Source organism: Pelophylax lessonae, assembly GCF_965119305.1.
Source record: "Pelophylax lessonae genome assembly, chromosome: 1".
Lineage (NCBI taxonomy): Eukaryota > Metazoa > Chordata > Amphibia > Anura > Ranidae > Pelophylax > Pelophylax lessonae.
In genome coordinates this window covers 99,199,518-99,227,132 of record NC_138768.1, presented here as the reverse complement: position 1 = coordinate 99,227,132, position 27,615 = coordinate 99,199,518, and the positions used below count along the sequence as shown (strand labels likewise).

The 27,615-nt window shown below is 44.5% G+C and overlaps 1 protein-coding gene across 1 annotated transcript in view; it reads right to left on the bottom strand.

Moving 5' to 3' along the window:
• LOC309544756 (E3 SUMO-protein ligase ZBED1-like) overlaps positions 1–27,615 on the bottom strand; it is a gene marked incomplete at both ends in the record, with an annotated part of 838,422 nt that continues 810,807 nt past the window's right edge. The window contains one exon of the mRNA XM_082243737.1: positions 1–70. Within this exon, the coding sequence (XP_082099863.1) occupies positions 1–70 (70 nt within the window). The remainder of the gene's footprint in view (positions 71–27,615) is intronic.

Genomic DNA, 27,615 nt, shown 5'->3' with positions numbered 1-27,615 from the left:
TTAGCATTTGGGAACATGTAGGTTTTTCTGTAAGAACACTAGCTGATCCACATGCTCAGGTTTCAGACTGCTTCTTTTTGCAGTTATAACATCTCCTGCAGTAGAGAAAACCCGCTCTGCAGATACACTTGTACCTGGGATACACAAGTATTGCTTTGACAGCAGAGAGAGGAGGGGAAATATGACCTCATGCTCACGCCACCATTTCAAAGGGTCCTCAGTTAGAGGCAGAGGCGGGGCTTTACAATATTTTTCCATTTCGTCTTCTGCCTTGGCATAGGGGGTCTTAGGTTCTACTGCACCATCAGTGAAAGACTGCCCCAGCAAAGTCATGAGCAGCGATGTTGTGGCCTTTTATTTGGGAGGAGAATGGCTGTTCTCAATGGGCGTTTCTTCTTCCAGAGTTGCTTTTTCCCTAGGCACTTCATCCACATTTGTCCTTCTATTAGATGTAATCTGTGTTTGAACAAAAGATAATAGTATAAGAAGAGCTGAACTGCCTAAGAGTGTGACTTATTCTGATGAGGTGTGGGAAACCGCACAGTAATCCATACAGTTCCACTTCCCACACCGCATCAGTGAATCAGGGCTTATTACACAACACAATGTAGCTGAGCTTCTAGCTGTCTGGGAGAAAACATGATGAAATTCTAATTACCTCCAAAGATACAGCCTCCTCAGTCACTCCTCTGTATATCTCCGATCTCTCCTCCTCTCTGAGAATAAAAGGCAGTACTTTAAAGTGAGGATCCAATGCAGAGGCTGTATAAAGGATCTTCTTCTCTGCCTCAGTGCTGTACCTCTTCAGGAGATCTGTTTTGATGGCATTCTTGATCTCATGGGTCATGGGTGTGTCTCCCATGGTGTCTGTCATGCTCTGGAGCAGTTGTGCATTTAGAGGGGCAATGAGAGACACTGTTGGGTTGTGCTTTTCTGACATCAGCAAGGTTGCATCCTTCATTGGCTTTAATGCACTCACGTCCTCTGCATTTGACACATCTGTTTCATTGAGAGTGCAGAGATCAGACTCTCCTTTTCTGATTTCTGGAGACAGCAAGGTGGCACAAACTGCAGGTTGTTGTTCTAAGAACCTCTCGACCATGTCATATGCGCTGTTCCATCTTGTTGGCACATCCGTTATTAGCTTATGATTCTTCAGGCCCAGACATTTCTGTTTCTCTTTTAGACAGTGGCTTGCTCAAGTGCTGCGATGAAAGAATGTGGATATTCGTCGCACTCTGCCAAGAAGCCTGGAGAGCATGGCCCCTTTCAGTGCCCGCTGACATGCAAGATTTAGTGTATGGGCGAAACATTTAACATGAGGAAATTTACCAACTTGAGCTGCAACTATCATGTTTGCCGCGTTGTCGGTCACAAGCACTACAGATTTATCAGACAGCTGCCATTCTTCCACGACATGAGACAGTAGCTCTGCCAGATGAGCACCTGTGTGAGACTCATAAATGGCTCTTGTTTGCAACACATGGGACAAGACCTGCCAGTCCTTAGTAACGTAATGTGCTGTTATTGTAACATAGGACTCTGTTGTGACTGAAGTCCATAAATTGCACGTTATTGCAACTCGACTGGCTTGGTTCATTGACGCAAGTACCTGAGCTTTGGTGTCGTGCTAGAGTGCAGGTATAATGTTTTCTGTAAAGTGACTGCATGACGGGATCTTATAACGTGGCTCTAGCGTCTTCAAAAGGTAGCGAAACCCGGGGTTGTCCACAGCAGAGTAAGGTCGTAGGTCCTTGGCGATGAAAGCTGCCACAGCTTTGGTTAATTTCTTCCCTTTTCAGGGTTGGGCGGATAAGTTGACAGTATGGCATCAATTCTTGGCTAATCTGGGTCTAGTCTTTCCTTGGCAGTGGTGGCACTGCTGATGGCGACAGGTGTTACTAACTCAGAGTGAAAACGGCTAACATGGTTTCTCAAGTATTCCCTAGGTATTTAATTTTTGTGTGACAGGCTTTACACACAGCGTGTGTCTTGTCCAACTCACGCTTCCCTGTGTGTTTGTAAAATCCGAAATGTGCCCAGATGTTTGCTCTTAAAATGCTAGGTGCATTTTTTATCTCTCTATCTTTTTCTCCTTCTGCCATTACCATACTACCACTTATGTGACGGAGACGGATGACGTAAATTGCCAAACTCTGTCAGCGTTAAAAAAAAAAAAATAAAAAGCACTTGTAAACTAAGCCCCAACAAGCAAGCAACATCTTTCATAAAATATTACTGTGTGTCTGTCTGTCAGTCCCTTTTATGCATGCACTGAGCCAGAGACCCCCTTCCCCCACAGCTGCCTGACTGACACTGACAGAGACCCCCCTCCCCCCACAGCTGAGCTGACACTGACAGAGACCTTCCTTCCCACACCTTCCCCAATCCTCCACAGCACACTGACAGAGACCCCCCATTGACATTGACAGTCAGAGACCCCCCCCCCGCCACCACAGAACAGAGATACTACTACCCCCGACCGACCGTCCCCTGTCCCAGGTCCCCCCTATCACAGACATCCCCCCCAGAGATACAGAGACCCCCATGATTAATACAATTATTAGTTCGGACTTAACATACCTGCTGTGTGCGGGTTGTTGTGCACTGCATTGCATATACCCCACTGAGGAGGACAGGTGCTCTGCTCTCTGGGCTCCAGTGGCTGGCTGGCGTGTGGCGTGGCGGCTGGGCCTGGGACGACCAGGGTGAGGCGGCGCTGGCTGCGATGGGGACGCTTGGGGCTCCAGGTCCTGGATGGCTGCAGCACTCGGGGCTCCTGTGTGGAGTGTGGACTGGCTTGGCTTGCTGGCTGCCTTCATGGCTGCAAGACCGCAGGTGGGACGCCGATACACGCGGGGGATGTTCTTGCTGCGCCTCGGCCCGGGTCAAAGAGAGGGAAGAGGAAGGGGTGAAGCCTTTTTATTAAGCTCCCGCACTAATCCACCAATCAGCTGTGTTCTTGTGACTTTTTTCTCCCAGGCGCGATAGGGCGTGGCCGCGGCTGATGATGTCAATTCCTAATCAATGTTGACGGCACCCCGAAACGATGCAGAATCCCGAAGGGTCGCATCGCGATGCATCGATGCGCAGATTATATTCCGCAGGCCTAATAACAAGCATGCTTTACTGTATATACAGACTGATTTTACTGTTGTGGGTTTAGTAACACTTTAGGGGCTTTAAAATTAAATTAGATGAGGCATCCTGATCTCTATGGGATCCGGAAGAAAAAAGGAAAGGTCGAGGGCCATGAATAGATTAATATCAGAAATTCATGACTTGGAACAACGACATGAAAAGGAATTGGACATAGGGGTACAGCATGCCTTAGCACTTAAAAGGGAAGAGTTAAAAGATCTAATGGATCAAGAAACTAGGCAGGTATTTAACAGAGTGGCCAATGATAGATATAAATGGGGAAATCAGCTGGGAAAATACCTAGCAAGAATATTTAAAACAGAAAATCAATACATTTTTTAGGGAAAGTTAAAAATGGTAGAGGGGAGATAGTATACTCAACAACTGAAATAGCAAAAGCTTTCCATGGTTACAACAGCACATTATATGCAGTAGGACAAAAAGGAACGCAGGAAGTGGAGTTAAGCAGAATACAAAAAAAATACAAGAATTTTTAGAAGAAGTAAAGTTGCCTAAAATGTCAGAGGATAGATTACAGATTTTGGAAGAACCAAAAACAAATGTGGAGATCATCGCAGCACTCAAAAATACAGTCAAAGAGTCCAGGAGGACCAGTTGGGTTCACAATATATTATTATAAAGAATTAGAGCAACTTATTACAAAATTATGTAATTACCTTAATAGTCTTGGTGAAGGAGAAAAATTGAGGAAGGAATCCCTGCAGGCTCGTGTCACAATAATACCCAAAGATTGGAAGGATGTAACATTGTGCTCAAGCTACAGACCAATAGCAATATTGAACGCAGATATAAAACTATATGCAAAACTTTTAGCAACGAGATTGAAGGAACTGATGCCTGAATGGAACTATGCAGACCAGGTTCATACCTGGGAGTGAAGGTAAAGATAATGGGACATAGAACAAAGTTGTTGCTGAATAAATTTAGAGATAGGGGGGTCTCCAGTGCTACTTCTATCAATAGATGCCGAAAAAGCATTCGATAGAGTAGACTGGGGCTTTATGATGAGTACAATAGAGAATATGGGGGTCAGACCCAAGATGATGAGTTGGAATAAAGCACTCTACAATTACCTCACTACGGCAGTGAAAGTTAATTGGAGATTATCGCCATCATTTGAAATGTTTATTGGGACAAAACAAGGTTGCCTGCTCTCTCCCCTCTTTTTTGTACTGTCATTGGAACCACATTGGAACCACTAAGCAGTGCGGACATAAGCGCGGGGAAGATCGGAGAGGAGAAGCATAAAGTAGTGGCATACGCCGACTATGTCCTGCTCTATATAACAAATCCCAGAATAAATTTACCTAATTTACTAAGAGAGCTAAAAAGATATGAAAAGTTATCAAACCTGAAGATTAATCCTGCAAAGTCTGACATTTTTAATATTAATTTGAGTATAAAAGAAGAACAAGCTTTACAGAGAGAGGGAACTCTTATGGGATAAATCAGAGTTAAAATACTTGGTGATAAAACTAACCTTTACGGTAGGGAGGCTGTACCAAGTAATCAATATCCCATTATTAAACAAAATCAAGACAGAACTTAAAAAAAATTAGTAATAAGGCCACTCTCTTGGCTAGGATAGATAAACATAGTAAAGATGGCAATTTTACAGAAAATTCTATATAAATTTCAAATGTTGCCAATAGAATTAACTCAATCATATCTCTATACATTAAAAGTAATGATTTCTAAGTTCATCTGGCAGAATAAGAAACCAAGAATACAGCTCTAAGTATTGAGTAAGGATTAAGCACATGGGGGGTTAGGTGTACCAGATATGAAAAGATACTATGAAGTGGTAGTTTTAGCACAAATGATAGAATGGACAAATAAAAAGAGTGATAAAAGATGGGTTGGAATTTAAAACGCATTGAGTAATACACAATTTAATAAGAATATTTGGATTCCACATAAGTACAGAATGTTGGGTTATAATAGACATGAATTAACCTAGAAACTTATTTAGGATATGGGATAAAACACTTAGGTCATTAAAGTGGGAACACCATTCACCTTTAATTCCTTTATTGGACACAAATTTAATTTTACCGGGTAAAGGTGTACAAGCTGGGGATTGGATTAAAAATAAACAATAAAAGATATTATAAAGAATGGAAAGCTATGTTCTTTTCAAGAGTTAAAACACAGGGGTGGAACCAAGAAATTGAATGAATGGAGATATTTGCAGCTAAAGCATTTTGTGTCATCAATGCCTCAGCCCATTAGGTTGGGAAAAGAGTTAAATGAAATGGAACAGCTATGTGACTTAGAACGGCCCGTGAGGCACTGTATAGCACGTATATACAAGACATTCACAGGGCTGGGGGAGCCAAAAATACCTCTATTCTTTGGAAATTGGAAAAGAGAATTGGGAACACATCTAACAAAACAACAAGTAGATAAAATACTGGGAGCTGTATATAGTTTTTGGGCTGACATAAATACTATAGAAATTAAGTATAATTGCCTTGCGAGATGGTATATGACACCGGTAAGAGCACAAAAATTTCAACCAGAGACATCTCCAATGTGTTGGAGAGGCTGTACTATAAAGGGCACTATGACCCACATATGGTGGGACCGCCCAAAAAATACAACATTACTAGCAAGAGGCAAGGCAAATTATAGAATTGATCACAGGCATAAGAACTCCTGATGACCCGTGGTGCTGTTTATTTCATGAACAAACAAAACCAAAAAACAGTATAAGCGCACATTAATGCCATACCTCCTAAACGCAGCAAAAGGAGTAATACCAAAAAAATGGCTTGATCAGGAAAGACCTACAATATGGGAATAGTCAGGGCCGGATTAAGAGCATCATGGGCTTGGTGCTGAGGATTTTGAAGGGCCTTAAGGGCCGTGCCTTGCCATGCACCCAGAGGAGGAAGGGTGCAGCCATGCATGCCTAATTCAACATGGGATGCTGTCTCTGAAGCCCATAAACACATCCATGCATCGGCAACTGTCCCTCCTTGTCCGGCCTTCGCGCTGTGTGGGGAGGTTCTGAGGGTGCTGCCTGGGGAAGCGAGCATAGAAGCCAGACTTCTGTGTTTACAAGTGACAGAAGAGCGGTAACAGTGAATATGGCCAACCCGGGGCCTATATAAAAGGTAGGGGCCTGGAGCTGCAGCTCCAATAGCCCCTACGTTAATCTGGCCCTGGGAATAGTTTAAGAGAGTGGACTATATATATAACATGAAGTTCTTGGGAAATGTCAGAAAGATTCTTCAAATACCTGGGAAAGTTGGATGACTTAAAAAACTAGAAAATATGCAGAGATTTGTAAGATATAGGTATATAGAGAGCGTGGGGGAAAAGAAAGAGTGAAGATCTAGGCACTGCCGTCTGTCATTCTCCCTTAGATTATCACAGAGGCTATGCGATCCTGCTATATAGGATCGCATGTCTCTGTGATGATCTCACAAGGCACGCCCCCTGACAGTTAGAATCACGCCCCTAGGGACACACTTAACCCCTTGACCACCAGTAAAGTTAACCCCTTCCCTGCCAGTGTTATTTTTACAGTAACAGTGCATATTTATAGCACTGATTACTGTAGTAACGTCACTGGTACCCCCAAAAATGTCAGTTAGGGGTCCGATCTGTCCGCCGCAATGTTGCAGTCCTGCAAAAAAACGCAGATCGCCACCATTACTAGTAAAAAAAAAACAATAAAAATGACATAAATCTTTCCCGTACTTAGTAAACGCAATAACTTTTGCGCAAACCAATCAAAATACACTTATTGCGATTTTTTTTACCAAAAATATGTAGCAGAAAACAAATTGGCCTAAAATGTTAAAAAAATTTGATTTTTACTTTTTTTTTTGAGAATTTCATTCATTCATTTTCACTTATAAAAAAATTAGAAAAATTGTTTTTTGTTATATTGTTATTTTTTTGAAGATTGACGCCCTTTTTTTGTTTATAGCGCAAAAAATAAAAATCTCACAGGTGATCAAATACCACCAAAAGAAAGCTCTGTTTGTGGAAAAAAAAAAGGACGTCAATTTAATTTGGGTACAGCGTCACACGTCCACGCAATTGTCCGTTAAAGTCACACAGTGCCAAATCACAAAATAGGGCCTGGTCATCGAGCAGCCAAATCCTCCGGGGCTAAAGTGGTTAAACCAGGACACACATTCATTACACAGATTTTGTTGATGATTAAGATGGTAATTAAACTCACTTAGTGCCTGATATGCATTATATTAGCCTCAGAACCTGTGAAAATAATACAGTGCCTTGCAAAAGTATTCGGCCCCATTGAACTTTGCGACCTTTTGCCACATTTCAGGCTTCAAACATAAAGATATAAAACTGTAATTTATTGTGAAGAATCAACAACAAGTGGGACACAATCATGAAGTGGAACGAAATTTATTGGATATTTCAAACTTTGTTAACAAATAAAAAACTGAAAAATTGGGCGTGCAAAATTATTCAGCCCCTTTACTTTCAGTGCAGCAAACTCTCTCCAGAAGTTCAGTGACCATCTCTGAATGATCCAATGTTGACCTAAATGACTAATGATGATAAATAGAATCCACCTGTGTGTAATCAAGTCTCCGTATAAATGCACCTGCACTGTGATAGTCTCAGAGGTCCGTTTAAAGCGCAGAGAGCATCATGAAGAACAAGGAACACACCAGGCAGGTCCGAGATACTGTTGTGGAGAAGTTTAAAGCCAGGTTTGGATACAAAAAGATTTCCCAAGCTTTAAACATCCCAAGAAGCACTGTGCAAGCAATAATATTGAAATGCAAGGAGTATCCGACCACTGCAAATCTACGAAGACCTGGCCGTCCCTCTAAACTTTTAGCTCATACAAGGAGAAGACTGATCAGAGATGTAGCCAAAGGGGCCCATGATCACTCTGGATGAACTGCAGAGATCTACAGCTGAGGTGGGAGACTCTGTCCATAGGACAACAATCAGTCGTATACTGCACAAATCTGGCCTTTATGGAAGAGTGGCAAGAAGAAAGCCATTTCCTAAAGATATCCATAAAAAGTGTTGTTTAAAGTTTGCCACAAGCCACCTGGGAGACACACCAAACATGTGGAAGAAGGTGCTCTGGTCAGATGAAACCAAAATCAAACTTTTTGGCAACAATGCAAAACGTTATGTTTGGCGTAAAAGCAACACAGCTCATCACCCTGAACACACCATCCCAACTGTCAAACATGGTGGTGGCAGCATCATTGTTTGGGCCTGCTTTTCTTCAGCAGGGGCAGGGAAGATGGTTATAATTGATGGGAAGATGGATGGAGCCAAATAAAGGACCATTCTGGAAGAAAACCTGATGGAGTCTGCAAAAGACCTGAGACAGGGATGGAGATTTGTCTTCCAACAAGACAATGATCCAAAACATAAAGCAAAATCTACAATGGAATGGTTCACAAATAAACATATCCAGGTGTTAGAATGGCCAAGTCAAAGTCCAGACCTAAAACCAATCGAGAATCTGTGAAAAGAACTGAAAACTGCTGTTCACAAATGCTCTCCATCCAACCTCACTGAGCTCGAGCTGTAAGGAGGAATGGGCAAAAATGTCAGTCTCTCGATGTGCAAAACTGATAGAGACATACCCCAAGCGACTTACAGCTGTAATCGCAGCAAAAGGTGTCACTACAAAGTATTAACTTAAGGGGGCTGAATAATTTTGAAAGCCCAGTTTTTCAGTTTTTTATTTGTTTAAAAAGTTTGAAATATCCAATAAATATCCAATAAATATCCAATAAATTTCATTCCACTTCATGATTGTGTCCCACTTGTTGTTGATTCTTCACAAAAAATTACAGTTTTACATCTTTATGTTTGAAGCCTGAAATGTGGCAAAAGGTCGCAACGTTCAAGGGGGCTGAATACTTTCGCGAGGCACTGTATATGTCCTGGTTTAAAGGCAGGAGGTGGCAACCCTACACTGTGATCAAGCTGTTTACCAGATATGTATGACCAAAGTTTATAATGGTCATACAAGCATGTTTCACCTCTAAGGGTTAATGGCTCCACAAGCAAGATAAATGAACAGGATTGCCACCTGACTCCACATCAATACCAGCAGACTGGATCTCACATCATAAGCAGCATTAAGCCCCCTGTGCACATCGGGCCGATTTGACATGTCAAACCGCATGCCAAATTGGAGCCTATTGCCAGCAACGGCACCATCCGAATCCCAAAAGTAGTTCCTGCACTATTTTTGGCGACTTCAGGGACAATTCAATAGACATCAGTGCATGAATCCGCACAGCAGTGGCGGCTGGTGCTCAAAATTTTTGGGGGGGCGCAAACAGAAAAATGTAATAGGCATTGCTTCGCGGCAAAAAACGCGGTAAAAAATAGCGTGACTTTGAGGTCACACAAGTGTGAAAATGAAAGGGGCCTTCAGTAATCAAGGTACAGTGTGCCGCCATCAATGCAGTGTGACCAGTGAGCAGTTCCCCCATCAATGTAGAGTGACCACAGCGTGCCCCCATCAATGTAAAGTGACCACAGCGTGCCCCCTTCAATGTAGATTGACCACAGTGTGCCCCCTTCAATGTAGAGTGCCCACAGCGTGCCCCCTTCAATGTAGAGTGACCACAGCGTGCCCCCTTCAATGTAGAATGACCACAGCGTGCCCCCTTCAATGTAGAGTGACCACAGCGTGCCCCCTTCAATATAGAGTGCCCACAGCATGCCCCCTTCAATGTAGAGTGCCCACAGCGTGCCCCCTTCAATGTAGAGTGACCACAGCATTCCCCCATCAATGTAGAGTGCCCACAGTGTGCCCCCTTCATTGTAGAGTGCCCACAGATGAGGGAATAGGCCGGTCCAGCCAGGTCCAGGCAGGCAGGGGGTGAGAGAATAGTAAGGTCCAGGTAGGGATTAAAGCAGGTGGTATGTGAGAGAATAGTCCCATCCAGGCAGGTGGTAGGAGAGAGAATATTCAGGTCCAGGTAGGTGAGAGAATAGTCAGGTCCCGGCATGCAGTAGGTGAGGGAATAGGCTGAGACACTTACCTGGCGACGGCTCGGCTCCCGGCGGCGGCTTCTCCCCTCCTCGCGACTCCGACGTCCATCCTCTTCTGCTCGGCTCCCGGCGGCGGCTTCTCCCCTCCTCGCGACTCCTCTTCTGCGGCGGCGGGAAGGTGACCGGGCGGTGACGGCGAGTGACTGATGCACGCACCGGCACCGCCCCCAACGAGGTCAGCATGGATGTCCTGAATCATGATTGGTCCAGGCTGGAGTCTGGACCAATCATGATCCAAGACATCACAAAAGGGGGTGGTGTAGCGCAGTGCTCTGCGCTACAGATACGCCCCAGAAGGCCGTCAATCGGCGCCTCTGCGGGTGGAAAACCCCACCCCCCATAGGCACCAATGAGGCGGGCGCCCCTTGTGGGCAAAATTTATTATTTTTTTTATCTTTTTTTTTCTTTTTCTTTTTTTTTGGGGGGGGCGGCGCCCCTGTACCCCCTATTGGCCGGCCGCCACTGCCGCACAGATGTCTCACAAATCGCTCCTGAGGTCGGACTGAAATGCCGGTTTGAAATCGTGCAAGTTCAGCTGAACTCGCACAATTTTGAACCCGCATTCAGTGTGAACATAGGCTAAAAAAGAAAGCAAGCTCCATAGTGTAAGGCTTCGTTCACACTGATGCGAATTAGATGCGGGTTTTCCAATGGAGCCGATTTACACAGCTCAAGGGCGGCTGCAGTCCGCACTTGAAAAGGGTCCTGTGTGTCTTTTGGTCAGTTTCAGGTGCAAATTCAGCCAAAAATTTGGACCTGATTTGCACCTAACATGGAGAACAGGGACGCACCAGACCCACTGCTGTGAGCTGCGGCCTTAGCTAGTGTGAACCCAACCTTAAACAGCTATAGCACAAATTTATTAAAAACCAAAATGCAAACTCACATATAAATTCTTGCAAGACAACATTTAAAATACCCAAGTGCTCCTGTATGAGAATCACCATTCGGTTTGCATACTGAACGTAAGCGCAATAATGTCACATCCTAAAGCTCTCCCCGACCAATTTCATTGGAGACAGCATCATCAAGGTAACTGGCCAGATGTCTCGAATCACACAATAAACTTATATAAAAATGAAGCATTTAAGAAGATTATTTGCACTTTACTTTTTGAATATTCATTTGGACTCATTGTCACTTTTTATTTTCATTTGTTCATTTTATTTAACTTTTGTTTGCATTTATGTATATTATGCCACTGTTTTTGTGATTAGCGCAGCACAACACCTATACATTTTTTGCTGTTAATTTGATTATCACAAATGTGTACCAGCAGCTTTTGATCCTAAAGGCCCGTACACACGTACCAATCGTCGGCCGAAAAGCGTCGGCCGACTACCGATCTGCCGATTGTAGGCTTGTTAGTATGATGCCTCCGACAGCCGTCAGCGCACATTCTGCCGACAAGAATCTGTCATGCAAGCATTAAAATTTTTGTATGCCGACACCAGAGCGGCCGATTGTTCGCCAGTCAGTACAGAATTCGGCCGACAGACTGCAGATTTGCAAGACTGGGCATGCTCAGAAAAGAAAAAACACAGGGAAAGTTAACCATCACATGACATCACTTCTGCAGTCGGCTGTAGTCGGCGGACAAAATTCTTGTGCTGTCTTTGCACTTTTCAACAGACACCGACAGCCCGGGGACAAAAGACGGCCGATCGTTCGCCGACGATCGGTACGTGTGTATGGGGCTTAACACTCCGAGCACTGTTTTTTTTATAACTTCTTTTAAGACTCTGAGCACAGTTTTTTATAACTTCTTTGGGAAGGATGGGAAAGGATATGCTTAGTAAGGGTCCTTTCACACGAGCTTTCCGCCCGGCAGACTTCGTTTTGCTCAGTGAGGATCGATCCGCCGATCCCCGCTGAGCAGGCGCATGACATCTCCGTCTCCACCTACTTTGCAGAGACAGAGCTGTCAGATCCCCACTCTCCTCTATTGGAGATCAGATGAAAACAGACCGCCTGTTAGTTTTCCTATCCTTCAGACGTATGGATTTCACAGACCACATCGGATTGGAGAGTAGACATGAGAACATGTCACCGCTGACATCCGCTGCTCCATAGGGGTGCATGGAGCACCTGATCAGGTCCGCCTGAAATACTGAAAGCCAGTGTGAAAGGGGCCTTACACTCCATAGCATCATCATTATTAGTTATATAGTATTTGTTATAAACAAAAAAATCACAACAAAAATGCTGTAACATTATTACAATTACATTGTTATATTGTTATTACAACAACATTTGAGCAATATAACATAACATTCAGATTGTGCAGCAGTCTTATTTACGCAATCTTACAATATTCAAAAAATCCACAATAATAGGTTTTACATGTCTAAAGTAGTAGACAGTAGTTCATTTTCAATTTTCACATCCAATCCCGTTATTATGACAGGATATAGGGCAAGCTGTTCATAGTTGCCTTCTGGGTCATGTTTTAGAATTCCCAAAAATAACAAGCAATCCTCATATGGGTGACCTTGCCTACTTGGGAAGCAGGTCACTGGAGTAAGGCAACCTTAATTTAGCATACTGTCATTTAGTGTTATTGTTACTGCTGATTGGAATCTACTATTGGCTGTTGTGTCTTTGTGCAGCTTATAGTACAGTTACTGCTAACAATTTACCAGGATTTCTCCCATGTATATTACTGTGACAGCTCTGCTAATGGTAAAGAGTCTTAAAACCAGGAATATTGTCTCGGAAATAAAAAAGGTGTACATACGTAACTGAGAGTGTATTTAATTCTATTAACCTTAAAGAGTGATTTATCCAATAGATTCCTTTATCTTGTTCCATAGCGTGTCCAGTATTCTCATTTGCTATGTAGTTTCTATTAAAAATTAAAATGTATTTTATATTAAAGCAGATTTCCACTCAAAAGTTGAATTTACGCTTTAAGTTGTCCCGACCCATGACATGCCACATTTGGCATGTAATTCTTTTTCCCACTTCCGCCCGGGCCACCTAGACAGCTTAAGTGCTCCTCTCCCCCTCCCTCTCTCCCTGCAATCTTCTGGGACACGTCACAGGTCCCAGAAGATTGCCTGGCCAGTCACGACGCACAGCGCGACTTGCGCATGCGAAATGCGCACCCGGCTGTGAAGCCGCAAGCTGTCGCAGCCGGGTGTCCACGAGAGAGATGCCGGCGCCGGGTGAGAAGACGGAGAGAACCAAGGCTTCCCCCGGCCGCATCGCTGGACCGTGGGACAGGTGAGTGTGTGTTTATAAAAGGTGAGCAGCTACACTTTTTGTAGTTGCTGACTTTTAATAAACACAAAAGCCACTGAAACTCCGCTTTAACAAATGTGTACTTGTCCATTGAATGGCATGACATTCCATATTTCTAAAAAAATGTACAGTACAGTTTACAGAGTTCAGTGGTTTAGGGAATATAATCTATAGCACAGAGTACAGTGCAACAGTTTGTGGTACATTGTGTGTTATGCCATTTAAAGGAGAATTGCGCTGTTACATTGTCAAGTTGTTGAGAAGTGTATGGTACAGACAGGGCTGTTGTTAGAAATCACTGTGTACAGCCTACCTGACAGGGCCCCCCAGAATATATCAAGACAATATTTTCACTAAAAATACACTAAAATTATTATTAGCGGACACAAACATAACAGAGAACTAATGTGAATTAGCCCTTAATTGCTGTTACATTTTAAAAAAAATATATATAATTTTTTTTTTTAAATGTTGAAAATGTTTTTTTTTTTTACAATATTTTTAGAATTATTTATTACAATGTTTAATTTTTTTTGTTTTTATTTTTTTACAGGACAGGGAAGCCAGCAGCGCTGTGGGGGGGGGGGGGGAATCATAAGCGGGCAGAACAGGGTGGGGAACAGGAATGATGCCCTGTGCCTGTTCTCTCCCCGCAGCAGCTGAAAGCTGGCAATATGGGGAGAAACTGTTTTTCAGTTGCTGCAGAGAGCAGCACAGAACTTCCTTCTGTAATTGGCCCTCCGCCTGACCACACTGATTCCCCATGCTGTTGGGCCCCCCTCTGTGCCCAGGCCATCTACAGGAGGACTAGTGGTCCCCCCCTATCAGCGGCCCTGGGTACAGAAGATAAATACAGGGGTGTTGTGTCGGTCAGTGGAAAAATACATTCCTTATGTGAGGTCAATGGAGAAATGTGCAGGTGCAGTAACAAGACATTGGAAAAGCACTCGGGTACAGTGGTGGTAAATGAAGTGCTCTGGTGCAATGGTGGTCAGTGGAGATTATTTTGCTGTGTAAGTTGTGACATTTGCAATTAGTATAGGTCATCAGTTGAGAACTAACCAGGAATGATGCCCCTAGCCTTAATTGCTTTCACCCCAGCATGTGCTGAAATACCTATAATATGATAGCATATGGTATATGACAGGTACTCTTTAAAGAGATGTCAGAAGTCTATTAGAAGCCTAATTTCAACTTTGGACCCTACTGAAGCTGATCAAGCACAGATTGTGTTGTGTGCTCCCATTCACACAACATTCCTACAAATAATCTATAAAAACAATTCTTACATTTCTAGCTGTCTCTTAGAGCAGAATTAAAGTGACACTAAACTCTGGTTTAGAAAAAAAAATAGAATTCTTAACTCAAAAATGCCCCTTCTATTGCTTTCAGCCACCTCCAAATCTTCAAACTCTTTTTTTTGCTGCGATGATCTGACTTCCTGTTAGAGGGTGACTACGTTCATTCTCCATGGTACCGCTTGTATGTAGGAACATAGTCACCCTCTCTTTCTCACCTCCATGATGGACTAGGGACTATGAGATTTGTAGTGTTTATAGAGCAGTGTATATTGCCGTAACAAATGTGCGCTGTCCTCATTCTAAACAAAAAAGCGATAGGGAGAGGCGAAGTTGGTGAGGTGAAGTAGATGTTTGAGCAGGACATAACCAGGATGCAGAAAAACAGCAAGGAACAAACAGTTTCATCAAAAATAGATTACAGGGCTATTAAATAATGAATGCGTATGGATTATTTTTGGAGAATAAGGATATAGTTTAGTGTCACTTTAATCACAAAACTCTTTAATTCAGCCTGCATTGTTGAAAAAAATGTTTAGAGTGTTTATTTATGGCCACTTTAGGGACAGATGAGACTAAAAAAGGCATTAACATATAATGCAGAACCCAAGCCTTTCATATATTTAACCCTTTAGTAAGATAAACAGTGTACATATCTAAATTACAGCTGATAATGAGATCTGCCAGCACAATATAGACTAGGTTAAATATGGTAAACATAACTCCCTTCCTCCCATAAGCCCCCTTGTAAGTATGTAGAACTTTCCATGTTAAAAAAGACCTACTGGTTGTTCACATTAGAGGGCTTGAGGGCTGCCAGGTTTCTGTTCTCATACATTTAGCATTTAAATTTAGCATAGCTGGAGCATACAGAATGTGGAACAGATGTATATTGCAACCAGCTTCTATCTTCAGCTTATTCAGTTAAAGTATTACTAATAGTGTTGAGCGAACACGGACTGTATTATTCGTGTTCGTACCGAATAATTGGATTTTTTTTACCCGAACACGGACACGGACACTTTACTGTATGTTCGGGTAAAAATCCGTGTTCGGTCGTTTTATTTCCGGGTTTTGCATGCTTTGGCGCTCTTTTCATGGCGGGCTTTCAACAGCCAATCAACAATCGTTTAACTGGTGTGCCTTAAGCCATCCCAGCCATGCCTGCAAATGTCTTAGTAGCTGTGATTGGCCGTCTGAAGCATGTGACCAAGTCTTTATAAGTTCGAGGCAGCCGCCGCAGCAGCGTCATTCTGCTGCTTAGCTAAGGGACAGAGCACACATCAATGTGCTGGCTGCTGATTAGGGAAAGATAGGCAGGAAAAAACCATTTGTGTCCGGATAGAATTGAGGGACAGGTCGGAGTGTTTAGGCAGGGCGAGTTGTAGGCATTTTAGGGATAGAGTCTGCTGAATTATAGGGTCAGTGTCTTCTACAAACTACAATCGATATTGCTGTGTGGGGGGTGGGGTGAATCTGCACTCAATCCTGATCTACGATCTCTTCTCAATCCTGTTAGGGACAGAGTCTGCTGAATTTTAGGGAAACTGTGTTCTACAAACTACAATCGATATTGCTGTGTGGTGTGGGATTGGAGATAGGCAGGTGTCAGTGATCCACATCCATTTTTCTGTGTGTGAGCTGCAGTGAACACAATCTTTTTGGGCTGCAGTGAACACAATCTTTTTGGGCTGCAGTGAACACAATCTTTTTGGGGTGCAGTGAACAAAATCTTTTTGGGGTGCAGTGAACACAATCCTTTTTGGTGTGCAGTGAACACAATCTTTGTGGGGTGCAGTGAACAAAATCCTTTGTGGGGTGCAGTGAACACAATCTTTTTGGGGTGCAGTGAACAAAATCCTTTTTGGGGTGCAGTGAACAACATCCTTTTTGGGGTGCAGTGAACACAATCTTTTTGGGGTGCAGTGAACAAAATCCTTTGTGGGGTGCAGTGAACACAATCTTTTTGGGGTGCAGTGAACACAATCTTTTTGGGGTGGAGTGAACAACATCCTTTTTGGGGGGCAGTGAACAAAATCCTTTTTGGGGTGCAGTGAACAAAATCATTTTTGGGGTGCAGTGAACACAATCTTTTTGGGGTGCAGTGAACACAATCTTTGTGGGGTGCAGTGAACACAATCTTTTTGGGGTGGAGTGAACAACATCCTTTTTGGGGTGCAGTGAACAACATCCTTTTTGGGGTGCAGTGAACACAATCTTTTTGGGGTGCAGTGAACACAATCTTTGTGGGGTACAGTGAACAGAATCTTTGTGGGGTGCAGTGAACACAATCTTTGGGGGGTACAGTGAACACAATCTTTTTGGGGTGCAGTGAACACAATCTTTGTGGGGTGCAGTGAACACAATCTTTTTGGGGTGGAGTGAACAAAATCATTTTTGGGGTGCAGTGAACAACATCCTTTTTGGGGTGCAGTGATCAAAATCCTTTTTGGGGTGCAGTGAACACAATCTTTTTGGGGTGCAGTGAACAAAATCCTTTGTGGGGTGCAGTGAACAGAATCTTTGTGGGGTGCAGTGAACACAATCTTTGGGGGGGTACAGTGAACACAATCTTTTTGGGGTGCAGTGAACACAATCTTTGTGGGGTACAGTGAACAGAATCTTTGTGGGGTGCAGTGAACACAATCTTTGGGGGGTACAGTGAACACAATCTTTGGGGGGTACAGTGAACACAATCTTTTTGGGGTGCAGTGAACACAATCTTTGTGGGGTGCAGTGAACACAATCTTTGGGGGGGTACAGTGAACACAATCTTTTTGGGGTGCAGTGAACAACATCCTTTTAGGGTGCAGTGAACACAATCTTTGTGGGGTGCAGTGAACAACATGCTTTTAGGGTGCAGTGAACACAATCTTTGTGGGGTACAGTGAACAGAATCTTTGTGGGGTGCAGTGAACACAATCTTTGGGGGGTACAGTGAACACAATCTTTGTGAGGTGCAGTGAACACAATCTTTGTGGGGTGCAGTGAACACAATCATTGTGGGGTGCAGTGAACTCAATCTTTGTGGGGTACAGTGAACACAATCTCATACTTCTGAAGATTTGAGGGTGCTGCCTGTTCCATACTCCCCCTACTCCTCATCTAGCCTTTTAGGGGTACAAACAATAGTAATTGGGGCCTAGTGTGGTTGTGTACGTGTGATATACATACACTTTTTTTGGATCATATTTTCTATTCCGCTATTTAATCAAAAACCTTTGGGGATCAGTTAAATTGGGGGATAGTCTGTGTTGGTACGTGTGAGAGAGATCCACCTTTCCAAGTTGTTGGGGTTCATCTCATACTTCTGAAGGTTTGAGGGTGCTGCCTGTTCCATACTCCCCCTACTCCTAGCCTTTTAGGGGTACAAACAATAGTAATTGGGGCCTAGTGTGGTTGTGTACGTGTGATATACATACACTTTTTTTGGATCATATTTTCTATTCCGCTATTTAATCAAAAACCTTTGGGGATCAGTTAAATTGGGGGATAGTCTGTGTTGGTACGTGTGAGAGAGATCCACCTTTCCAAGTTGTTGGGGTTCATCTCATACTTCTGAAGGTTTGAGGGTGCTGCCTGTTCCATACCCCCCCTACTCCTCATCTAGCCTTTTAGGGGTACAAACAATAGTAATTGGGGCCTAGTGTGGTTGTGTACGTGTGATATACATACACTTTTTTTGGATCATATTTTCTATTCCGCTATTTAATCAAAAACCTTTGGGGATCAGTTAACCACTTGCCGACCGCCGCACGACTATCTACGTGGGCGGTCAGCCCCTCACAGGCAAAGTGACGTAGGTCTACGTCGCTCGCCTGTGAGGGTTTAGGGAGCGAGCGCGCGCCGCCGGAGGCGCGCTCCCGCTCCCGCGTGGTCACGGACCCCCCCGCGCGCGTGACCGGCGGACCCGATCGCCGCCGGCCACTCTGCGATCGGCGGGGGAGAGGGAGATAGTCAGGCAGCTTGTGTAAACAAGCTGCCTGTCATTCTCCTCTCTGTATGAGAGCTGATCACATGGATCTACTATGTAGATCCATTGATCACTCTGCATACAGTTGAAGCCACAGCCAATCACAGTTAGAATCACGCCCCTAGGGACACACACAGCCCCTCCCTCTCAAATAAAGTTAACCCCTTCACTACCAGTGCATTTTTACAGTAACAGTGCATATGTATAGCACTGATTACTGTAGAAATGTCACTGGTAACCCCAAAAGTGTCAAAAATGTCAGTCAAGGGTCCGATCTGTCCGCCGCAATGTCGCAGTACCGCAAAAAAAATTGCAGATCGCCGCCATTACGCGTTAAAAAAAAAAAACAACAAAAATGACAAAAATCTTTCCCTTTGTTAGTAAACGCAATAACTTTTGCGCAAACCAATCAAAATACGCTTTTTGCGATTTTTTTTACCAAACATAGGTAGCATAAAACAAATTGGCCGAAAATATTAAAAAATTTTGATTTTTACATTTTTTTTTGGGGGAATTTCATATAAAAAAAAGGGAAAAATATTGCTATTTTTGCAAAATTTACGCTCTTTTTTTGTTTATAGCGCGTGATCAAAAAATCGCACAGGTGATCAAATACCACCAAAAGAAAGCTCTGTTTGTGGGAAAAAAAGGACGCCAAATTCGTTTCGGTACAGCGTCGCACGACCGCGCAATTGTCCGTTAAAGTCACGCAGTGCCGAATCGCAAAATGCCCTCTGGTCGTTTAGCAGCCAAATCCTCCGGGGCTTAAGTGGTTAAATTGGGGGATAGTCTGTGTTGGTACGTGTGAGAGAGATCCACCTTTCCAAGTTTTTGGGGTTCATCTCATACTTCTGAAGATTTGAGGGTGCTGCCTGTTCCATACCCCCCCTACTCCTCATCTAGCCTTTTAGGGGTACAAACAATAGTAATTGGGGCCTAGTGTGGTTGTGTACGTGTGATATACATACACTTTTTTTGGATCATATTTTCTATTCCGCTATTTAATCAAAAACCTTTGGGGATCAGTTAAATTGGGGGATAGTCTGTGTTGGTACGTGTGAGAGAGATCCACCTTTCCAAGTTGTTGGGGTTCATCTCATACTTCTGAAGGTTTGAGGGTGCTGCCTGTTCCATACTCCCCCTACTCCTAGCCTTTTAGGGGTACAAACAATAGTAATTGGGGCCTAGTGTGGTTGTGTACGTGTGATATACATACACTTTTTTTGGATCATATTTTCTATTCCGCTATTTAATCAAAAACCTTTGGGGATCAGTTAAATTGGGGGATAGTCTGTGTTGGTACGTGTGAGAGAGATCCACCTTTCCAAGTTGTTGGGGTTCATCTCATACTTCTGAAGGTTTGAGGGTGCTGCCTGTTCCATACCCCCCCTACTCCTCATCTAGCCTTTTAGGGGTACAAACAATAGTAATTGGGGCCTAGTGTGGTTGTGTACGTGTGATATACATACACTTTTTTTGGATCATATTTTCTATTCCGCTATTTAATCAAAAACCTTTGGGGATCAGTTAAATTGGGGGATAGTCTGTGTTGGTACGTGTGAGAGAGATCCACCTTTCCAAGTTGTTGGGGTTCATCTCATACTTCTGAAGGTTTGAGGGTGCTGCCTGTTCCATACTCCCCCTACTCCTAGCCTTTTAGGGGTACAAACAATAGTAATTGGGGCCTAGTGTGGTTGTGTACGTGTGATATACATACACTTTTTTTGGATCATATTTTCTATTCCGCTATTTAATCAAAAACCTTTGGGGATCAGTTAAATTGGGGGATAGTCTGTGTTGGTACGTGTGAGAGAGATCCACCTTTCCAAGTTGTTGGGGTTCATCTCATACTTCTGAAGGTTTGAGGGTGCTGCCTGTTCCATACCCCCCCTACTCCTCATCTAGCCTTTTAGGGGTACAAACAATAGTAATTGGGGCCTAGTGTGGTTGTGTACGTGTGATATACATACACTTTTTTTGGATCATATTTTCTATTCCGCTATTTAATCAAAAACCTTTGGGGATCAGTTAAATTGGGGGATAGTCTGTGTTGGTACGTGTGAGAGAGATCCACCTTTCCAAGTTGTTGGGGTTCATCTCATACTTCTGAAGGTTTGAGGGTGCTGCCTGTTCCATACTCCCCCTACTCCTCATCTAGCCTTTTAGGGGTACAAACAATAGTAATTGGGGCCCAGTGTGGTTGTGTACGTGTGATATACATACACTTTTTTTGGATCATATTTTCTATTCCGCTATTTAATCAAAAACCTTTGGGGATCAGTTAAATTGGGGGATAATCTGTGTTGGTACGTGTGAGAGAGATCCACCTTTCCAAGTTGTTGGGGTTCATCTCATACTTCTGAAGGTTTGAGGGTGCTGCCTGTTCCATACCCCCCCTACTCCTCATCTAGCCTTTTAGGGGTACAAACAATAGTAATTGGGGCCTAGTGTGGTTGTGTACGTGTGATATACATACACTTTTTTTGGATCATATTTTCTATTCCGCTATTTAATCAAAAACCTTTGGGGATCAGTTAAATTGGGGGATAGTCTGTGTTGGTACGTGTGAGAGAGATCCACCTTTCCAAGTTGTTGGGGTTCATCTCATACTTCTGAAGGTTTGAGGGTGCTGCCTGTTCCATACCCCCCCTACTCCTCATCTAGCCTTTTAGGGGTACAAACAATAGTAATTGGGGCCTAGTGTGGTTGTGTACGTGTGATATACATACACTTTTTTTGGATCATATTTTCTATTCCGCTATTTAATCAAAAACCTTTGGGGATCAGTTAAATTGGGGGATAGTCTGTGTTGGTACGTGTGAGAGAGATCCACCTTTCCAAGTTGTTGGGGTTCATCTCATACTTCTGAAGGTTTGAGGGTGCTGCCTGTTCCATACTCCCCCTACTCCTCATCTAGCCTTTTAGGGGTACAAACAATAGTAATTGGGGCCCAGTGTGGTTGTGTACGTGTGATATACATACACTTTTTTTGGATCATATTTTCTATTCCGCTATTTAATCAAAAACCTTTGGGGATCAGTTAAATTGGGGGATAGTCTGTGTTGGTACGTGTGAGAGAGATCCACCTTTCCAAGTTGTTGGGGTTCATCTCATACTTCTGAAGGTTTGAGGGTGCTGCCTGTTCCATACCCCCCCTACTCCTCATCTAGCCTTTTAGGGGTACAAACAATAGTAATTGGGGCCTAGTGTGGTTGTGTACGTGTGATATACATACACTTTTTTTGGATCATATTTTCTATTCCGCTATTTAATCAAAAACCTTTGGGGATCAGTTAAATTGGGGGATAGTCTGTGTTGGTACGTGTGAGAGAGATCCACCTTTCCAAGTTGTTGGGGTTCATCTCATACTTCTGAAGGTTTGAGGGTGCTGCCTGTTCCATACCCCCCCTACTCCTCATCTAGCCTTTTAGGGGTACAAACAATAGTAATTGGGGCCTAGTGTGGTTGTGTACGTGTGATATACATACACTTTTTTTGGATCATATTTTCTATTCCGCTATTTAATCAAAAACCTTTGGGGATCAGTTAAATTGGGGGATAGTCTGTGTTGGTACGTGTGAGAGAGATCCACCTTTCCAAGTTTTTGGGGTTCATCTCATACTTCTGAAGATTTGAGGGTGCTGCATGTTCCATACTCCTCTTCCTCATCCTCCCTTTAGGGTAGGAAAAAATTTAATCGGGCCTAGTCTGTGTTTGTACGTGTGAGATACACAGTTTTTTATCCTATTCCGCTATTCAATACACACCCTTTTGGTGTAAAAAACATTAAATTGCGGCATAGTTTGCATATTTGACATTTGCATATATTGTGCCTTGTTGCGCTGTTTTGGGTACTCCACCAACATGGCCAGTGGCAATGACGCCATTCTCAGCTTAACTATCCTACTTCTATGCCTCCTTGAAAAAACAATTTGGGCGATGATGGAAGAGGATGTGGCACAGGATGAGGAGGAGGAGGAGGAGGATGAAGAGGTAACATTTCAAAGGCTTTCAGGGCAGTCATTCGCAAGGGGCTCCGAGGGTGGGTTCCTGCACACACAAACGCCAGGGACACAATTGTCCAGCAGGGGCACAGTTCTGGAGGATGAGGAGGATGAGGAGGAGGAGGAGCTGGAGGAGGAGATGGAACCATGTTCACAGCAGGGTGGCACCCAGGCCAGCTCATGGCCATCACTGGTGCGTGGCTGGGGGGATACAGAGGACACGGACGATACACCTCCCACAGAGGACAGCCTTTCGTCGCCTCTGGGCAGCCTGGCACACATGAGCGATTACATGCTGCAGTGTCTCCACAACGACCGCCGAGTTGCCCACATTCTAACTTGTGCTGATTACTGGGTGGCCACGCTGCTGGATCCCCGTTACAAGGACAACGTACCGTCCTTAATTCACTCACTGGAGCGCGATCGCAAGATGCGCGAGTACAAGCGCACGCTGGTAGACGCCATGCTGCTGGCATTCCCATCTGACAGCGGGGCCACAGTGGAAGCACAAGGCAGAGGAGGAGGAGGAGGAGGTCGCCAACGCAACCAGGGCACCGCCAGCACCTCAGAAGGCAGGGTTAGCATGGCCGAAATGTGGAAAAGCTTTGTCAGCACGCCACAACAAACAGCAGCACCAGCAGCTCAGATGGAACGTCTTAGCAGGAGGCAGCATTTTACCAACATGGTGGAGCAGTATGTGTGCACACGCCTACATGTAGTGAATGACGGGTCTGCCCCCTTCAACTTCTGGGTCTCCAAATTGGGCACATGGCCTGAGCTTGCCCTTTACGCCTTGGAGGTGCTGGCGTGCCCTGCAGCCAGTGTATTATCTGAACGGGTATTTAGCACGGCTGGGGGCGTTATAACAGACAAGCGCAGCCGCCTGTCCAGAGACAATGTGGACAAGCTCACGTTCATTAAAATGAACCAGGCATGGATCCCACGGGACTTTTCCGTACCTTATGCAGAATAGCAATGGATACCGACCTTACCCACCCATTGTTCCATTTTTGCTCTTTCTCACTCTTTTGGGGTGTACCCTCATTTAAAATTTTTGAAAAGAAGCAGTGTTGGCTACCTCGTCCTCCTCCTCAGGGCCAGATTAATGTAGGGGCTATTGGAGCTGCAGCTCCAGGCCCCTACCTTTTATATAGGCCCCGGGTTGGCCATATTCACTGTTACCGCTCTTCTGTCACTTGTAAACACAGAAGTCTGGCTTCTATGCTCGCTTCCCCAGGCAGCACCCTCAGAACCTCCCCACACAGCGTGAAGGCCGGACAAGGAGGGACAGTTGGCGATGCATGGATGTGTTTATGGGCTTCAGAGACAGCATCCCATGTTGAATTAGGCATGCATGGCTGCACCCTTCCTCCTCTGGGTGCATGGCAAGGCACGGCCCTTAAGGCCCTTCAAAATCCTCAGCACCAAGCCCATGATGCTGTTAATCCGGCCCTGGTCCTCCTCCACCGCCGCTTCCACCTACACCGCCCATAGGTGTGCGCAGCCTATTGCATTAAGGTGTGCACCCCAAAGTTGAAATACACATGCATGTGTTTGCCAGCAGGGAGAGTAATGTATCGGGGCCATGTACCTGTAGGCAAGGAGAAATAGAGCAGAGCAGGTCCCAGGGAGATCTTTCCCATCTCCTCACTGGCAATGCTATGTGCCCTAGGTGATTAGGGTGTGCCCAGGCACACCCAGCACACCCTGTGCGCACGCCTATGTCACCGCCACATCCACCACCACCTCAACCTCCCTCCTACTCCATATGGGCCTCGTCCTTCAGAGATGAAGAAGAACATTGTTTTATTTTTCTGTTTTTTTTTGTTGTTTTAAGTTATTTCCCTATCCACATTTGTTTGCAGAGCACTTGCCATGCTCTTAATTACGTTTTGCTGCCATTTGCAGCACTCTAGCCCTTTCCTTTGGTGTTTTAGAGCCATTTTAGTGCCTTAAAGTTCGGGTCCCCATTGACTTCAATGGGGTTCGGTGTCCGGGAAAAGTTCGGTAAAAGTCCGGGACACGGACCCGGACTTTTTTTTAAAGTTCGGCCGAACCCGTCGAACACGGACATCTAGGTGTCCGCTCAACCCTAATTACTAAACCCAGAACCTGCATTCACTATATCTGGTCTCCCACAGTACACAGGACATGAAAATATAATTATTTTAGTAAATATAAACTGCTAAATACCTTTTCTCATCAGCAGTATATAGAAGTCTTGTGACTTCTATCAGTTCCTAGTGTAGCAGGTTTTCCAGGCATTGGGCCTGATGTGGGTCTGCCATGGTTACCGGTGACACCTTCAGCCAATTTAAGCTGAGTACCCAATTGTGAGTTTTGAGACAATGACCATTCCGGCATCTTTGGTTTGTTTTGTTTATTTGATAATGGGGATGGGAGAAGGGAATGAGTGGGATACTCCTCTGGCTCAACTAGATACAAATGGGACACTTTGTGGAAAAATGCCTTTCAGCGCTGTCTTGACGCCGTCTGGATGACGACCAACGCTTGCTGGCGCTTGAAAAACACTGACTTGCTGAACTGTACTTGAACTTGACTTCTGACACTCTGGTTAGCTCAAATTTCTGCTCCCTACAGTCCTTCCTGACTGAGGTAACCTCTGTAACTGCTTGTGCTGCTGCAACTCTCAACATGTACACTGCACGCTGTACACGTTAACACTTCAGGGCCCTCTCACCAGTGGCGGAGCTAGACTTTTCTAAAACAGGGGTGGCAAAGGGGTGGCAAGGTATTATTTTGGGGGGTCAATAATAATAAGTTGTATTTGGGTACAGCGTCGCACAACCTCACAATGGTCATTAAAGGGGGAGCTGAAGTAGTTAAAGGCTCAGTTTTTTCAGATAATTTTGCCCATTTAAGACTTTTTTCTGAGCGGTCAGGGGATGGTAAAAACAGGCAACTCGAAATCTAGATCACAGCTGGAACCCCTCTACATGTGCCACAGCTGCGATGGTTTATGTTAAGCCCATGTGAAATTTGGCTATCCAGGTCAATGGGGCCATGCCACAACCATAAGCTAAACATTTGGCTTGCTGTTGTGGCTTATTAGCCCCATAAAAAATCTGCCACTCTGCTAAAAAAAAAAAAAAAAAAAAAAAAGCAGGATTTAGGAGAATTATTATAAATAATTTTGCCCCCTTTAATAAGTCATTGTAATGCCACCCATATTCCTGTCCATTTAAACAGGGTGACTGACAGTAAGCTGACACTAATAATGCACAGGTGTTAGGGTACTTGTCTTTCACCCTGGTAAAAGGTCAAGAATATGGGTGACATGATTACAATGACTTATTAAAGGGGGAAACATTTTTGGTAAGGAGCAGCATAGACTGTACAGGAACAGGGCAGCCTGGGCAGGCGCTTCTACTACTTGGGCAAAAGTACTGTCCCTCACCTCAGTCTCTGCAGGCTGCCCAGGAACTCTCCGTTCAGAGCTGATCCATTCCATCCATCCCACACCAAGACAGGAAGACCACGGGAATCGGGATGAAGATTAAGGCATGTGATTGACAGACAGACAGCGCTTCCGATGCACCCATTGGCTGTGTAAGTAGCAGGAGGCGGTGCAGCCTGCAAGATTTAGGCCTCCCCAGCCAATGGGTATTTGAGGTTCGAGTCCTCTCTCCCTCTGCCTACCAGCTCTCCATCCGCCTCTCGAGTCCCTCTGCTCTGCAGCGCTGAGCTCTCATAGTATGGCGATCCCCTGTGATTCCTCCGCTGCCATGCACCCGCCCAGGATCGGGGTGGCAACAGGGGTGGCAAGGACGTCGTCTGGGGTGGCAATTGCCACCCCAGCTAACCCTCTGGCTCCGCCACTGCCTCTCACTAGGCACCTCCTTTACACTTCAGGGTCAACACTGGCGCCCCTTTTACACTTACTCCTGCACTGGCTAGCTAGCTCCTGGATCCCTCTGATCTTCTCCGGAGTGGTCCCCTCTCACTAGGCAGACCCTCAGGGGCAGTTTGCAGTACTTACGAACTTGGGATGCTTTCCAGAAACTGGATCCCTCTCAGCTCCGCTGGTCCTCAGCACACCGGATCCTCTCTACAGCTCAGCTCAGCCCTCTGTCATCTCAGGCAAGTCACTTGGGACACCCGATTCCTCTGACAGGAGGAGAGACAGCCGTAATCTCCCTCCTGGGACTCTGCTTCCCACCAAAGATGCTGCGTCATGTGCTCCCCTCACACTTATACCCACTCCCAGAATGCTTTGCGGCAGAATCTGCCTTCTTAGGGTAGATACAGACCTGAGTGTGTCATTGGCTGGGTTTCCTACACTGCCCAATAAGAACCCTCTCATGGAGCACAGTGGGGAGACTCCCCAGTCTCAACAGCCACACCTGGGAGACATGATAGCCCAGCTGAAAATCATGGCCATGCTGCTAGGCAGCCAGGGCCCACTATACTTTACCTAGCACCTATTTTGTAGGGTGCTACACTAGTAAAGCTTGTAGGAGGAGATTTCATTCTCCCCTGATCCGCTGTCCGGACATATCTGGACAGTGCTGATTGGCCCTGTGCTGATCACATTCACTCTTCCAAAAAAAAAACTCTCTAGCAATACACACAAATCTTCAAGCTTTAACAATTAAACACAGAAGTTGGTTGCCATGCACAACTGCTCCAGAGTTCCAGTTTTGATAAATTCCCCTCAATGTGCTTGAAAATTACAAAAATCAAATGAAAATAGAATTAAAATAGAAAAATGAAATAGAATTAAAGGTAAGCAATTTTGAAACTTAATTTTGTCACAATGCTTATAGACACAGAGGTGAACAAGGTGTTTTACTGCTTGTTCAAAAAATGTAAATGCTTTAATGTGCATGATCTGAGCACAAGTTCACTTTAAGATCTATAGTCCTCTAGAAGCAGGTTCATCTGCCAC